The sequence below is a fragment of the Mus caroli genome, unplaced genomic scaffold (genome assembly GCF_978045245.1).
Source record: "Mus caroli unplaced genomic scaffold, Mus_caroli_1 scaffold_19, whole genome shotgun sequence".
Taxonomy (NCBI): domain Eukaryota; kingdom Metazoa; phylum Chordata; class Mammalia; order Rodentia; family Muridae; genus Mus; species Mus caroli.
In genome coordinates this window covers 69,818,556-69,836,671 of record NW_028227274.1, presented here as the reverse complement: position 1 = coordinate 69,836,671, position 18,116 = coordinate 69,818,556, and the positions used below count along the sequence as shown (strand labels likewise).

The window sequence follows — 18,116 nt, the reverse complement described above, 5'->3', positions numbered from 1 at the left end:
TCGTTTATAAAAAGTTAAAGGTACCAGAATCTGCTACAAGACAAATTGCTTACCTTAAGATAATGAGATAAAGTATGCATAAGTGTGTTGTTTATTTGATTAAACAAATCATAATATTAAAATAATAAGTATTGTATTGCAATTTTTTCTTTTGACAGCTACTAGCAATATATGTGCAAAAGCCTACTAGCAGAATTGAAACATTTCTATGTTAAAAGTTTAGATTGAGAATCTTACTTCTTTCTGTTGTTATCCTAATCATTTATACTCTGGCCAGTCTCTTTAGATATAAAATGAAATAAGTGAATCAATTTCTATAATCTATTCCTTGAGACAAAATTGTTTATAGAAGCTTCATTATTGTACTTTCATGTTATATATCCACATTGTTATTTCTTGTTATCCTAGAAATAGTGCAGATTTTTTTTTGTTCCTTGAACTATACAGAGTAAATATTTATTTGTTTTGAGAGAGCAAGTATCTTATCTGCATCAATTTCTTTTACATACAGTGCAAGTTCCAGGGCCAGTAGAAAACCTGCATGCTGTATCTACCTCACCTACCTCAATTCTTATTACATGGGAACCCCCTGCCTATGCAAATGGCCCAGTCCAAGGTTACAGATTGTTCTGCACTGAGGTTTCTACAGGAAAAGAACAGGTGGGTAAGAAATGAGCCTCATGCTATCTATCTCCAGCATAACTCTAGAGCCAAAGACAAAGGGTGCTCGCCAAATTCTGATATAGCTCCTCATTTAGCATTTCTATTGAATGAATAACTGATTGTTTCCAAGTACTTGTTCCTGGAAATTCTAAACCATTTCATTGTGCTGTGTTGGTGAAGTAAAGAACATTGGGGTGAAGTTCATTGGGAGAATCTGGTTCAAGTGTTGACTTTAGTAGCTCAGACCAAGATGGATAACCATATCCTGTGCCCAGAGAGATTTCTTATCACGACTCAGCCCGAGAATGATCTGCTTGTATTTAGTGGCATTATTCAAGTTGCCCTTTCCACTCTCAGAGAGATGTGGATGCTTTATAGTGTTCTGTCTTCTCTCCACCCTTACACTGTGACCATCTATTTCCTGGAACTACTCTCAGGAGCATATACTCCCCAATCACACTGGATTTTTATATTTTATCTATTGATTTAATAGAAATCTAAAAAGAGACATATGAGTTTTTCAAGAATAACAGTAAATAAGTTTTCAAATAAATAAGTAAAATCTAATAGTGACATTTGACCATTAATGTATATAGAATATGCATGACTATTGAGATCCTTACTCCCAAATTATTACATTTTTAAGAGAGAGAGAGAGAGAGAGAGAAAGTTAGAACTAAAGTACATGTTACCAAGCATAGAATGATTTTTGTGCTTCCATATAAAATGTTTGATCAGGATTTGTCTTTTGAAACAAATATGCCAGAAATTTAAGTAGAAATATTAAATATCTACTTCTTAGATGTTTTTAAGACAGTATTGCATACCTTGCTTTTATGTAATTAGTAATTTTGCTCTTTTTTCTTGGCTGTTCCCATTTAACTTTTAACTCTTCCTTGTAAGCAGTTTCCCATCCAATTTTATACAAGTCTTTCTGTAGGTCACTTCAATAAACTTAGGAGCTATATTGCCCAATGTTGATAATGATGATCTGGGTATCATAATGTAAAACTAAATGACAGCAAGTACTGGTTCTGGTTATTTTCAATGACCGTCACCTTTACTACTTTCTCTCTGTAGTTGTGAACTAGAGAAGAGTAGTTTCAATCTACACCCCAGCAGTTTAGGAACATAAAACTAGCAGCAAATTGTCTGAGAGTTTCAGTATCTGTGGATATATTTCTTCATGCATGTTACAATCTGCGATTTCTTGACAAATTATTTAATTTGGGTCACTTCTATTAGTCAGGGTTTTGATGTGGGTGGAATAACCCATACTACCCAGTGCTCTGGGTGGTTTAAACAAATTGAAACTTAATGGCTATAAAAACCACACGATGATGTTTTAACATGGAGTCTGCAGAGTAGTTTAGACTTTAGTGGGGGAGTGTCTGACTCAAAGAAGGTTTTACAGCAATTCATTAAAGGGCTAAAGTGTGCTTCTATGAATGAGTGTCTAACATTCAATTCACTGATTGCACAGAATGGCTGCCATTTCTGCTTTAATGTGCTTCCTTAATAACTATTCTGGCATTTTATGTCTCCAGAATATAGAAGTTGATGGACTATCTTATAAACTGGAAGGCCTGAAAAAATTCACGGAATATACTCTTCGATTCCTAGCTTATAATCGTTATGGGCCAGGAGTATCTACTGATGATATAACAGTTGTTACACTTTCAGACGGTAAGTGAGGAACAGTGAAATTTTACTCATATGTCTGTTGAAAAATGAAAAAATGCTGCATATGTTATTGATTATGTTGTAAGGGTTTTTTTGAAATAATAGTCTTTTCAATAGTATATTACAAATAAAAAACATAGGCAACTTATTCACAGTACTGTACTCAAGTTTAAATTTATGATTCAGTTGCATATATTCAGTCAGGATGGATTAAAAGATAATCCCCAAACCAGGGCTACCGTATAAGAGTTCAAATTATTCTTGTGCATGTATTTGTTCATTTCTATACATTTTACAAGGTAAGCACATTTATTAGTGTGTGGGATAATATAGATGGTATGTTTCTTTCATTTATCATATTTAAAAGACATAAATGATTAAACGTATAAATGATGGACTATACAGTTTAATTAGTAAATATGCCCAAAGGATTTTTGTTAAGTAAACATGCACTTGAAATATTAGAAGTGAGTTTGAAGATGCACACCTTCATGTTCTCTTGTCTAACAAATGAAGATTAGACATATTTTTCAAAGGAAGTAAAAGGAGGAAGAATTCATAATGAAGATAATGGATTTAACTGAACAGTGTTAGGGGAAGCTGGTTACCAAAAGAATAAATGATAATGAAAGCTTGGGAACTTTAATAAATGTTACAGGCAAGTGTATGGTTTGGAATGGGACTATGGAGATTCAGGCAGGTGCATTGCAGAGATGTCCCCATGAATACTAAAAAGACTAAAGCCAGCTTGAGGCAGCATAGCTTCCCTGTTAGTATGTTTAGTTTTATAAATTATTGATATTTTGATTAAAACTGCCTTCAATTTCTGATTCTTGACCTAACAGTCTTTAATCTGGGAACGTATTGACGTGGCTAGCTTACAGAATGTCAATGGCAAGAAGAAAGACATGAATGTTTTTAAGGATATTCCAATGAGAACACAGGCTAATGCTCATTTGCAATTTCACTTAAAAGGGTATTTTAATGTTAGGCCACTTCAGTATTAATTTTAATGTAATTCTTCTAGCCAACTGTCTGATTCTGTTATTCAAGACAGAGCAGAATATGCACTGGCTGAATAAATTACTTTATAGCTTATAATTATAAAAATAAAAGAAAAACAAATGAAAATGAGTATTTTACATAATTTATGTAGATTTCATTCACACTCTGAACTGTAATACTGCAGTGTTATTCTTCCACTTTGATTTTAAATGTCATAAGTGAGAAAGATAGATTGTTACTCATTAGTCCAAGAATTATCTTCTGGAAATGCAGCAGTGCCTAGAAAATTGTCTGTCATTGATAAAGAAACTCTATGACTATCACCTCAAGTAAATGTAGTTTTTGGAAAATTACTAAATTTTCTTTATTAGATGCATTTGATAAGAGAAATGAGAGATTGTGGGATACTCCTGTCACAACCTTTACCTTCCAGTAAAATATGTGCTATTGGCTTTCGCCTTGGCAGTACTGATTTCCCTTCTGTCAGCTTGAACTCATGCTTTCTTCTCTGCTCTCTTCTGAGGCCAAACTCTAGAAACCAATACAACCAAGCAACCAACCAACCAACCAACCAACAAACAAACAAACAAAAAAATGGCAGCATTTTGTGATAAATGCCTCAGATTAGTATGTTTGTAAAGGGTATACATTAAACTTCATGAGTAAGTTTTGTCGATGAATATGTGAACATGGCAGCATGTATTTCTCAGAAATAAATTCAAATGTCTGATTTAATGCCTTAGGCAGTATGGAATGGGATCTGCCCTCATCTTAATCCGTTTAAAGCAGTCACTCTACCATACTGAGACAACTCCCTGACATCTTCTCATCAGCTTAATGATTCACTGTCAGTGAGGTCTTTGAAGATAAACATTTCCTCCTTCTGTACAACTATGAAAGCTAAAATCAGGCATGGGAGTGTGTGTTGTGCTCACTTCCATTCAGCATCAAATCCTGTCTATTATTGGTTGGTAACTGCCATACTGAAGAATAACTCTCTACTTGCCCTGCAACCAGAACAACCAGTATGCTGTCTGTGGAAAGTAAGAGAGTTTTCTATTGCAGAAAATTAACAAATACATCAACACCATGAAAGTAAAGATTTTTGAGAGTTTCATTATGTTAATTATCAGCATGTAATAAAAATAATTTTGATGCCTCTAACCTTGTCATTGCCATACATATTGGTTTCCTCAGTTTGGTTTTGGTGTATTAGAAATTGGAAGTTAATGACTATTAAAAAAAAATAGTGGTCTGTGAACATGTCACATCACCTACAGACACAGACCCCTAACCAAATAAAGAAATCTCACAGACTTTGTGCTTCCTCCAATATTCAGTCATTAGCATTTGTGACAGTTTCAAATTATAACTGAGACGGGTTGCTTTAAAAATAAAAGATATTGTAAAATGTTTGTGATATTATGTGAGGTAAAGCAAGGGTATACTCTACGTTTCACCAAGGGTAAAAGCTGAAATTGTACTTGGGCCATAATTAAGTTAGTTATGCTCCAACAGGGACTGTTAACTTTAAAAAGTCAACATTATTAACATTGGAAGAAGTTAAGACACACATAATCCACTCAGCGGAAACTCTGGGTGTGCAGGCTCAACAAAGCACGCTTTAGTCCCCCTCTGTCTGAAACCAGTGAAGTTCAAAGCCAAATTTAAATGATTTAGTAATGATGGTTAGATGGTTTCCAAGATGACAATAAATTAATTGCTTTAACAAAGTTTGTAGTATTCTGAAGAAAACTTGGCATACTCTACATAGCATTTATATTGGAGTTAGGATAAAATTTAGTTGTACGTACTGATTGGTGAATGTAGCTTTAATCCTTCCTATTTGTCCTCAGGGGCAGAGAAACTTTAACAAGGACCAGATAAACTTTGAATAGAATGAAGGGTGTTTTAGTTTGAAACATATTAAAAAAAAAAAAATATATATATATATATATATATATATATATATATATATATATATATAGAGAGAGAGAGAGAGAGAGAGAGAGATAAGAGCTCAAAGTTTGGGAAGCCAGTTAGCAGTATTAGAGCAGGCCTGTTCCACTCTGCTGAGTAAATGTTACATTGTTACCAGCAAGCCAAAGGAAGATGAATAACCTTTAGAAAGTATCAGAGAAGGTTCAAACAATAGGAAACTCCTACTTTCCCAGGCATGCTTGACTAAGTGCCCATAGAAGTAGAGGGTTTCTAAGCTTCTGCCTGACAGCTCAGAGATGTTGAAAAAATCAGTTAGGAGGAAAGATCACTGCAGATCATGGTCTATGTTGGCCACATGAAATGATTTACTCTATTTGGGAGGTTATATTTTTTATGATTTTTAAAATTGATTGGTAAAGTGCCTTTTAGACATTTTTACCTGGTACAAGTATTTATATGAAAAATGGGGTAAAAGAAAAAATAAAATAACTTTTATTAACACCTCATAACATTTCTGCTAATTAACCTACTATTTCAACCCATGCTTGTTGGATTTACAATAAGCTTAACAGAATCCTTCACAATGATGACTAAAATTAAAATTTAGAAAACATTTGGACATGTGAACACTATATTCCGTACTTCATTAAAAGTCATAATATTAACTAAAACAGCTGAGGTGTTCCCTAGCTTATGGAATGATATTAAAGAATAATTAGTGATTTAATTAACACATGACTCTGAAATTTTATCACAGAATATATTGACTGCAATCTTTATCAAACTCTAAAAGGTTCAAATCAAAACAAAAAATTTTCAATTTCCATCATGTTCATAAAATTCCAGGAACCAATCCTGAAGTAGGTCTTCCTTTCTCCTCTACTCACTGATTCCATGAGTATTAATCAGTTGTCAATTTGAGAAATATGGAAATTAGTCAGGAATATAATGTGTCCTGAAGGTGAAAATTTTCTAGACAAAAACCAGGATAGGACATACCTAAATACAAGTCAAAATACTAGTGCCCTATTTAAAAAACAAACAAGCAAGCAAGCAAAAACAAAAATCTACAAACACCATTCAATTTACACAAAAAAGTATTTACTTGTGCAGAATGGCACAGGGACTTGTTAAAGTGCATGAGTAGCCCGGTCCTGTCACATTCACAGATGTGTCACAAGTAAAAATAAGAACAATTCATTTAATAAACATTGACACTATTAAGTCATTGAATACTCTTCCTGGTGCTATGGAGGGCAGGGAGCTTTGTTTATTTGCAGTTCAATTCTGAGAACAAGAACATCTCTGGATACATAGCGGCTAGCCAGTCAATGGTTGTCTTCAAATTTCTCCCATGGCTGGAGAAATACTCTTTGAATTTAGTAAATATTCATTACAACTCCCAAAAGGGAGCTGTGTATGTCCCTTCTGACATAAATATTTTTTAAAATTAAAATAATTTAATAAAATAATTTAATATGGAAAAATAATGAACTTGCCAGAAAATTCTGAATGAAAATTAAAACAGGTCTTTTATTAATAGAATCTATGGGCTAAACACTACTGGGGAACCTGCTAGCTTCTACATTATACGAGCTTAATTATAAACAGATTAACAAACAAAAGCAATTTCCTTCCTTTTACTCTGTAGGAGATAATAATGATTTGCATTATAGGAATTGATCAACCCAGGTGTTTATTTCTGATGTATTCCACCATAAAAGAATGCAGATCCTGAAAAATCACAGCACGATAATCGTTGCAAAATCTCCCCTGTTTTCATAGGTTCTACCAGGAGGGTTAACACAGAGCTGGGATTATATGGTATTATTTGCTATCCTACCTGGTGCTCTTTTTAAAAATAATTTTGGGGACTCAGTAGATGGTTAACTAACTCACCTAGCCCATGAGACAAAAATAAGTGTTTATTTCTCTTCTCTCTGAGAATATTGAAAAGGGCCACCTACTTGCATCGACTTCCCAAATTTTCATTATACAATTTGAAAAAGACAGACTTTCTCTTTGCATCAGTGGGCTGGAGTTTCTTTGGCAAGGCTTTGGTAGTAACTGTCATACCTTATTTCATTCCTTTCAGTGCCAAGTGCTCCACCTCAGAACATCTCACTGGAAGTGGTTAACTCAAGGGTAAGTCAGCCAATGGATATTGTTTTATTCCCTGTTATGGACATATTCTGTTTACCATACTGCCAACTAAATACAGGTATCTTCTGGAACAAGGGATTTTCTTTGACTAGAGATACATACATAGAAATAAAGAACTTTTATTTTCTGGAAGCACATATGATTTTATAGGTATTAGAGTGCTTGATCGCCATTCTAACGGGACACAAGTTTTGTTTCTTATTTATATCTACTAATAGAGACATAAATCTAGTATTCGATTACACTATTTTAATTTAGAAAAAAGCTAAGGCAATATTCAGTTCAGTAATCTTTTTTTTTAATTTAATCTTTTAATTGAAATTTTATACAATTTATTCTGATTGTTGCTTTCCTTCCCAGAGCTTCTCCCATATTCTCCCCTCCTCCCCTCCTCCACAACTATTCTACTCATGCCTTCTCTACCTCTCCTTAGAAAAGAAACATGCAAATAAAAAACTCAAACAAACCAGAATTAAATGAGTAAATAATACAGTGAAAAAGACATAACAGAGAGAGAGACACACACACACACTCATAAACCAAACCTGCAAAAAACAAAATTAAAATCTATACTATCCAAGCAAAAGAAGTGAGGGGGAAAGAGATATCCAACAAAACAATATGAGATAAAAATATCTACAATAACATATTTTTTTATTCCTGTAACATGAACTACAAATATTGTTTACATACCCAGTAAGAGTCCTGCGGAAGAAACATTTTTTTTTTCTTGACGAGCAGTTGTTTATTGGAGATAGCTTCTTATTTGGCATCAAGACCTTATATTTACTTTCCAGTCTCAGATTGGGTCCATTTTAAATTTGGATCTATCCAGGCCCCATACAAGATGCCACAGTCTCTGTGAGTTCATGTGTGTGTCAGTCCTCTTAGATCTGAAGACACTATCTCCTACAAGCTCTTTACCTCCTTCTGAATAGCTCTTTGAATCTTGAAGGGAGGGATTTGATGAATGATCTCGCAGCCTCTGTGTGTTGTTTAGTTGTAAGTCCCTGTATTATTTCCTTTCTCCTAACAGAGAATGCTTCTCTGATAATATCTGAGTGAATGACTAATCTATTATGTATAGTATCAGAAGGTCCTTAGAAGCCATTTTTGTTGCTATGTTCTTTTATCAGGATAATAGTATTTGAGTTTCTTCTACATCCATAACCTATCTAGTCTCAGATTCTTGGACACCTGAGTAATGAGTGTTAGAAATGGGTTTCATATCATAGAGTGGGCCTTAAGTCCAATCATGAAATGGTTGGTTGCTTCACATTTGTGTCACTACTGCAGTATCTCCTTCAAGCAGGTCACAATTTTAGATAAAAGGGTATAGATCAGAGTGAGCATTTATCTTTTTTCTATGGTAATGATGCAGAGTACCTACCAGCATCATGGAAACTATATACTAATAATAGTAATTAGATAAAACAATATATTTTTTAGAACTCAATAGCTTTGACAGTACCATAATAGGAGTTGTTATACTGTTCCATAGGACCCTTTTGGTCAACTCAATTGTATGTAACTTAGCCTAGGCACTGGAAGTTATCACTTGGGGCTTTGTTTCCTGCCTTATTTGATGATCTCATTTAAATGTCTTTCATATATGTATTTATTTTTGGAAGTTTCTAACAGTACTAGTTTATTGTATGATGCCTCAAATAACCTTCAGTGTTAATGTTAACTGTTCTTTCACATATTCTCTCCTGTAACCCTCTCTTCTCTCCTCTTCTTCATTTAATCCTCATATTCCCAGCTCCCCATTTCTCTCTAATTATATTTCTCCCTTATTGAGTGACCCTTCACTCTCTTTTAGTCCTGTATTTTATTCCTAATTTCTTTGGAAAATCAGACTTACTAACAAAGGTTTACAGCTCATATCCACATATGAGAGAATAACATTATATTTGTTATTTTCAGATGAAATAACATAACATTGTTGTTCAGCATAATTAACAAAGGTTTATAGCTCAAATACATATATGAGAATAACACTATATTTGTTATTTTGGGTCTGGGTTTATCTCTTAGGATGTTTACTTACACAATGGGATTATTATTCAGCTCTAAAGAAAATCATAAAGTTCTCAGGTAAATCTTTATGATTTTCTTTAGAGCTGAATAATAATCCCATTGTGTAAGTGCACCAAATTTTCCTTATCCATTTGTCTATTGATGAATATCTAGACTGTTTCCAATTTCTGGATATTATGAATATGACAGCAAGGACCATGGCTGAGTAAGTGACTCTCTAGTAGAATGTAGCGTCCTTTGGGTATAAGTCCAAGAGTTTTATAGCTGGTTCCAATGTATTCCCAGTTTCCCAAGGAATCCCCATATTGATTTCTATAGTCACTGCAAAAGTTTACACTATCACTAGTAATGGATGAGTGTTCTTCTTACCTCACACACTTGTTAGTTTGAGCAAAATGGTTTTGAAGAACTTCTTAGATGAAATGTATATTTATGTAATTTAAACCATCCTGATTCTGTCTCCTATTTTTTGTATTCCTTTTTTAAAAATATTTTTATTAGGTATTTTCCTCATTTACATTTCCAATGCTATCCCAAAAGTCCCCCATACCCTCCCCCCAGGCGCCCTACCCACCCACTCCCACTTTTTGGCCCTGGCGTTCCCCTGTACTGGGGCATATAAAGTTTGCAAGTCCAATGGGCCTCTCTTTCCAGTGATGGCCGACTAGGCCATCTTTTGATACATATGCAGCTAGAGTCAAGAGCTCCGGGGTACTGGTTAGTTCATAATGCTGTTTCACCTATAGGGTTGCAAATCCCTTTAGCTCCTTGGGTACTTTCTCTAGCTCCTCCATTGGGGGCCCTGTGATCCATCTAATAGCTGACTGTGAGCATCCACATCTGTGTTTGCTAGGCTCCAGCATAGTCTCACAAGACATAGCTATATCAGTGTCCTTTCAGCAAAATCTTGCTAGTGTATGCAATGGTGTCAGCGTTTGGAAGCTGATTATGGGATGGATCCCTGGATATCACAGTCTCTAGATGGTCCATCCTTTCATCATAGCTCCAAACTTTGTCTCTGTAACTCCTTCCATGGGTGTTTTGTTCCCAATTTTAAGAAGGGGCACAGTGTCCACACTTTGGTCTTCGTTCTTCTTGAGTTTCAAGTGTGTAGCAAATTGTATATTATATCTTGGGTATCCTAAGTTTCTGGGCTAATATCCACTTATCAGTGAGTATATATTGTGTGAGATCCTTTGTGATTGTGTTACCTCACTCAGGATGATGCCCTCCAGGTCCATCCATTTGCCTAGGAATTTCATAAATTCATTCTTTTTAATAGCTGAGAAGTAATCCATTGTGTAAATGTACCACATTTTCTGTATCCATTCCTCTGTTGAGGGGCATCTGGGTTCTTTCCAGCTTCTGGCTATTATACATAAGGCTGCTATGAACATAGTGGAGCATGTGTACTTCTTACAGGTTGGGACATCTTCTGGATATATGCCCAGCAGAGGTATTACAGGATCCTCCAGTAGTACTATGTCCAATTTTCTGAGGAACCGCCAGACTGATTTCCAGAGTGGTTGTACAAGCTTGCAATCCCACCAACAATGGAGAAATGTTCCTCTTTCTCCACATCCTCACCAGCATCTGCTGTCACCTGAATATTTGATCTTAGCCATTATGACTGGTGTGAGGTGGAATCTCAGGGTTGTTTTGATTTGCATTTCCCTGATGATTAAGGATGTTGAACATTTTTTCAGGTGCTTCTCAGCCATTTGGTATTCCTCAGGTGAGAATTCTTTGTTCAGTTCTGAGCCCCATTTTTAATGGGGTTATTTGATTTTCTGGAGTCCACCTTCTTGAGTTCTTTATATATATTGGATATTAGTCCCCTATCTGATTTAGGATAGGTAATGATCCTTTCCCAATTTGTTGGTGGTATTTTTGTCTTATTGATGGTGTCTTTTGCCTTGCAGAAGCTTTGCAACTTTATGAGGTCCCATTTATTGATTCTCGATCTTATAGCACAAGCCATTGCTGTTCTATTCAGGAATTATTCCCCTGTACCCATATCTTCAAGGCTTTCCCTATTTTCTCCTCTATAAGTTTCAGTGTCTCTGGTTTTATGTGGAGTTCCTTAATCCACTTAGATTTGGCTTTAGTACAAGGAGATAGGAATGGATCAATTTGCATTCTTCTACATGATAACTGCCAGTTGTGCCAGCACCATTTGTTGAAAATGCTGTCTTTTTTCCACTGGATGGTTTTAGCTCCCTTGTCAAAGATCAAGTGACCATAGGTGTGTGGGTTCATCTCTGGGTCTTCAATTCTGTTCCATTGGTCTACTTGTCTGTTGCTATACCAGTACCTTGCAGTTTTTATCACAATTGCTCTGTAGTACAGCTTTAGTCGGGCATGGTGATTCCACCAGAGGTTCTTTTATCCTTGAGAAGAGTTTTTGCTATCCTACGTTTTTTTGTTATTCCAGATGAATTTGCAGATTGCCCTTTCTAATTCATTGAAAAAATGAGTTGGAATTTTGATGGGGATTGCATTGAATCTGTAGATTGCTTTTGGCAAGATAGCCATTTTTACTATATTGATCCTGCCAATTCATGAGCATGGGAGATCTTTCCATCTTCTGAGATCTTCTTTAATTTCTTTCTTCAGAGACTTGAAGTTCTTATCATACAGATCTTTCACTTCCTTAGTTAGAGTCATGCCAAGGTCTTTTATATTATTTGTGTCTGTCTCCTATTTTTAACCTTCTCCCACACACTCTGAAAATTTCAATCTCTTCTTTAATTATTTCTCTCTGAGTGAATACATATAGTTCATATATCCAGGATTAACCACTAGAGATCAAAGATCATGTGCAAGGATTGGTGCATTTCCACAGATCCATGTGCAGTTCAACCTTTCAACACAATGCTAAGAATTATATAATAGTGAGCAGAAAGATTTTAATAGCTACACAGCCAGGACATATTTTGCTAGACAGTGTCCCCTAGGCACAACAAAGGAAATGTACACATGAAATTTCAACAGTTATGTTTGCCAGACCAAGACCAATATTATGACAATTATTGATGTTACATTGTATTCAGGATAAAACTGCACATGGTGCCACTCTAGATGAAGAACTAAAAGTTGCCAATTGATGGGGAATCCAGGAGTTTTTATAAAGTTCCCACAGTTATCCTTATGATATCTATTATAAATTTCAGTGCTTTTCAGTCATGTTTTGCCAGTGTGAATTTCTTATTCAGGCACATGGAACTTAGCAAAGACTTGATAGAATCTTCTCATTATTCATAAATTATACACCATATATATTCTTGAGGACTATTTTTTACATTAAGATTTGATACGAGAGGAAAGGTGTCCGCCTGGCCTGGGAGGCCATTGATGGAGAGAGATGTCCACCCTGCCCTGGAGGGTTTTGCAGGGGCATCCACTGGAGCGATCTTCCTTCCCGGATCCTGCCAAGACTAGTCTGCACAGGTAAGAGTGTGGACTACAGAAGCTAACAGCTTCTGGGTCAGGCGGGAGCCACAGAGCTTCTAAGGCAGGCTCCGTTTAGGGCTCCAGACATCCAGGCACCTTCCCTGCCAGAGGAGAGGTGTACACCCTACCCAGGAGGACTTTGCAGAAGCATCTGTGGGAGCCATCTCCTGTCCCAGATCCCACCAAGACTAGTCTGCACAGGTGAGAGTGTGGACTATAAAAGCTAACAGCTTCTGGGACAGGCCCTGTTTCAGGCCTTAATCTTCTGCCAGGAGGCAAATCCAAACAACAGATATCTGTGCAACTCCTCTGCAAGAGGAGAGCTTGCTTGCAGAGAGTGCTCTAACCACTGAAACTCAGGAGAAAACTAGTCTCCCAGGTCTGCTGGTAGAGGCTAACAGAATCACGAAAGGAACAAGCTCTAACCAGAGACAACTATAACAACTGACTCCAGAGATTACCAGATGGCGAAAGGCAAACATAAGAATCTTACTAACAGAAACCAAGACCACTCACCATCATCAGAACCCAGCACTCCCACCTCAGCCAGTCCTGGGTACCCCAACACACCCGAAAAGCTAGACCTGGATTTAAAGACATATCTCATGATGATGGTAGAGGACATCAAGAAGGACTTTAATAACTCACTTAAAGAAATACAGGAGAACACTGCTAAAGAGTTACAAGTCCTTAAAGAAAAAGAGGAAAACACATCCACACAGGTGATGGAAATGAACAACACCATACTAGACCTAAAAAGGGAAGTGGACACAATAAAGAAAACCCAAAGTGAGGCAAAGCTGGATATAGAAAACCTAGGAAACAAATCTGGAACCATAGATGTGAGCATCAGCAACAGAAAACAAGAGATGGAAGAGAGAATCTCAGGTGCAGAAGATTCCATAGAGAACGTCGGCACAACAATCAAAGAAAATGCAAAAAGATCCTAACTCAAAACATCCAGGAAATCCAGGACACAATGAGAAGACCAAACCTACGGATGATAGTGGATGAGAATGAAGATTTTCAACTTAAAGGGCCAGCAAATATTTTCAACAAAATTATAGAAGAAAAGTTACCAAACCTAAAGAAAGAGATGCTAATGAACATACAAGAAGCTTACAGTACTCCAAATAGACTGGACCAGAAAAGAAATTCCTCCTGACACATAATAATCAGAACAACAAATGCACTAAATAAAGATAGAATATTAAAAGCAGTAAGGGAAAAAGGTCAAGTAACATATAAAGGCAGGACTATCAGAATTATACCATATTCTTCACCAGAGACTATAAAGCCAGAAGATCCTGGACAGATGTTATACAGACACTAAGAGAACATAAATGCCAGCCCAGACTACTATACCCAGCCAAACTTTCAATTACCATAGAGGGAGAAACCAAAGTATTCCACGACAAAACGAAATTCACACATTATTTTCCACGAATCCAGCCCTTCAAAGGATAATAACAGAAAAAAAAATACAAGTACAGAAACCATGTCCTAGAAAAAGCAAGAAAGTAATCCTTCAACAAACCTAAAAAAGACAGCTACAAGAACGGAATGCCAACTTTAACAAAAAAATAATAGGAAGCAACAATTACTTTTCCTTAATATCTCTTTATATCAATGGACTCAACTCGCAAATAAAAAGACAGACTAACAGAGTGGCTACACAAACAGGACCCAATATTCTGCTGCTTACAGGAAACCCATCTCAGGGAAAAAGACAGACACTACCTAAGAATGAAAGTCTGGAAAACAATTTTCCAATCAAATTGTCTGAAGCAACAAGCTGGAGTAGCAATTACGAAGCTTTTGTAAGGCAAAAGACACTGTCAATAAGACAAAAAGGCCACCAACAGATTGGGAAAGGATCTTTACCTATCTTAAATTAGATAGGGGACTAATATCCAAATATATAAAAGGAGCTCAAGAAGATGGACTCCAGAAAATCAAATAACCCCATTAAAAATGGGGCTCAGAGCTAAACAAAGAATTCTCACCTGAGGAATACCAAATGGCTGAGAAGCACCTGAAAAAATGTTCAGCATCCTGAATCATCAGGGAAATGCCAATCAAAACAACCCTGAGATTCCACCTCACACCAGTCAGAATGGTTAAGATCAAAAATTCAGGTGACAGCAGATGCTGGTGAGGATGTGGAGAAAGAGGAACAGTCCTTCATTGTTGGTGGGATTGCAAGCTTGTTCAACCACTCTGGAAATCAGTCTGGGGGTTCCTCAGAAAATTGGACATAGTACTACCGGAGGATCCCGCAATACTTCTCGTGGGCATATATCCAGAAGATGTTCCAACCGGTAAGAAGGACACATGCTCCACCATGTTCATAGCAGCCTTATGTATAATAGCCAGAAGCTGGAAAGAACCCAGATGCCCCTCAACAGAGGAATGGATACAGAAAATGTGGTACATTTACACAATGGATTACTTCTCAGCTATTAAAAAGAATGAATTTATGAAATTCCTAGGCAAATGGTTAGACCTGGAGGGCATCATCATGAGTGAGGTAACTCAATCAAAAAAGAACTCACATGAAATGTACTCACTGATAAGTGGATATTAGCCCAGAAACTTAGAATACCCAAGATATAAGATACAATTTGAGAAACACATTAAGCTTGGGAAGAAGAAAGACCAAAGTGTGGATACTTTGCCCCTTCTTGGAATTGGGAGCAGGGCAACCATGGAAAGAGCTACAGAGACAGAGTTTGGAGCTGAGACGAAAGAATGGACCATGTAGAGGCTAACATGCAGAGATCAATCCCATAATCAGCCTCCAAACGCTGACACCACTGCATACACTAGCAAGATTTTGCTGAAAGGACACTGATATAGCTGTCTCTTGTGAGACTATGCTGGGGCCTAGCAAACAGAGAAGTGGATGCTCACAGTCAGCTATTGGATGGATCACAGGGCCTCCAATGGAGGAGCTGGAGGAAATATCCAAGGAAGTAGGGGGGATCTGCAACCCTATAGGTGGAACAACAATATGAACTAACCAGTACCCCCTCCTCCGCCCCCCAGCACTCATGTCTCGGCCATCAGTGGAAAGAGAGGCCATTGGTTGTACAGACTTTTTATGCCTCAGTACAGGGGAAGTTCAAGGCCAAGAGGTGGGAGTGGGTGGGTGGGGGAGTGGGTGGGGGAGGGTGTGGGGGACTTTTGGGATAGCATTGGAAATGTAAATGAAATAAATGCCCAATTAAAAAAAAACCAAGAAAATACCCAGAAGGTAAATATATCAAATTAAAATTTCTTCCTATGGGGGGGGGAAGATTTGGTACATTTTGGGTCTTTTCAAATTCATTGCAACCACTGCTATTTAGTATATATATACACAGAGTATTTTGACAAAGAGATTAAATATATAACAGAACCATTTCCATTAGAGTTTTGACTTCATTCTCTTATCACATGTAATTTAAACTTCATCATACATATTTTTAATGTTCCCATTTCAGGTTAGCTCTGCAGTCAGAGCTTGCTTTAGCCTTTCCATGAGGTTTAATGAGATTTCCTTCAAGTCATTCATTTTTGAAAAGAGGGAGGTTTAATAATAGGCTTAAATTAAATGAACCTAGGTCTAGTGATAAGGTCTCTGATTTTAATTTAGCTCATGGAAGTTGCCCTTATAGTTGGAATGGTTGATTAGTCAGAGAACATGAATAGGTTCAATCCTGCCAGTAGGTGAAGGCACTATGTGATTTGATTTTAGAGATTGTAAAATGTTCATATATAAAAATATTCACTGGTATAGGTTTAAATATGTTTAAACGATATAAATGCAATTATTTTAATGTGAGATAACACACTGATAAGACTAATTCGATTCAACATTATTTATCACATTTAATGAGCAATAAACAGTGGAAGTCACTAAAGTACAGCCTGTATTTTGTGCCTGGAAATGTGCTTAACAATTCAACTATAATTTCATTTATGTGTTATAATTCTATAAGTGCTGCTCATAAAATGAATTACAGTAATATTAACTCTGAGCTTTTAAGGAAGGCAATAAAACAGCATTATTTCCTAGGGTTTATTTATATTTCATGAACTATAATCGAATAGTAAACAATTGAAAAATTCACCTTGAGAGTGATACATTCTTTGAAAAAATTAGGCACATCAACATGATAGTGAATGTGTTTAAGGGCATAGAAAGAGATGGCACAGGAGCTAAGAGCAGTCAAGAGGCAGCTAGCTTAGTGGAAGCTCAAAGTAATACATTGCTAGCAAATCTAGCTCCTAGTGAAAATGCTTTGAAGACAAAATTTGACACAAATTATACAGTGAGATTGGTCATCTACAAAGAGTAAGTATGGGAGAAAGAGAAAAGATGGCCATACATTAGCTAGTAGTAGAATAGGTTAACCCTTCCATGTGCAGATGATAGATATAGTTAAGTAATGACAATTAAAAACTGCCATGGGAAGGAGATACAAATAGACATAATGCTGAGAGCTGAGAGACAGAACAGAATGAATGTTGGTTTGAGAATGTTTTACTTTTAAAATTTTATTTTATTTTTGATTTATTTTTATACTCCATATTCCATCTCCCTCCCCCCCCACGTTTGAGAGATCTTGGGAGTCCAGATTATTTGAGACAGTTAGTCCTCCTACAGAATCACCCTTCTCCTCAGCTTCTTTCAGCCTCCCCTAATTCAACAATTCAACGGGGGTCAGCTGCTTCTGACCATTGGTTGGGGGCAAATATCTGTGTCTGACTCCTCCAGCTGCTTGTTGGGTCTTTCAGAGGGCAGTCATGATAGATGCCTTTTTGTGAGTGCTCCATAGCCTCAGTAATAGTGTCAGGCCTTAGGACCTCCCCTTGAGCTGGATTCCACTTTGGGCCTGTCGCTGGACCAGCTTTTCCTCAGGCTTTTCTCCATTTCCATCCCTGCAGTTCTTTCAGATAGGAACAATTATGGGTCAGAGATGAGACTGTGGGATGGCAACCCCATCCCTCACTTGATGCCCTGTCTTCCTGCTGGTGATGGACTTTTAAAATTCCCTCTCCCTACTGTCCGGCATTTCATCTGAGGTCCCTCCCTTTGAGTCCTGGGAATCTCTTACCTCCTAGGTCTGGAGAGTGTTTTTCTTATAAGTGGAAGGAAAAACATTTGATACTATGTAAAAGGG

General features: G+C 36.7%; 1 protein-coding gene across 1 annotated transcript in view; it reads left to right on the top strand.

Moving 5' to 3' along the window:
* Positions 1-18,116, top strand: part of Dcc (DCC netrin 1 receptor) — a 1,083,530-nt gene that overhangs the window by 789,570 nt on the left and 275,844 nt on the right. Inside the window, exons 10-12 of the mRNA XM_021150630.3 lie at positions 512-660; positions 2,211-2,349; positions 7,388-7,437. Of these exons, the coding sequence (XP_021006289.1) occupies positions 512-660; positions 2,211-2,349; positions 7,388-7,437 (338 nt within the window). The remainder of the gene's footprint in view (positions 1-511; positions 661-2,210; positions 2,350-7,387; positions 7,438-18,116) is intronic.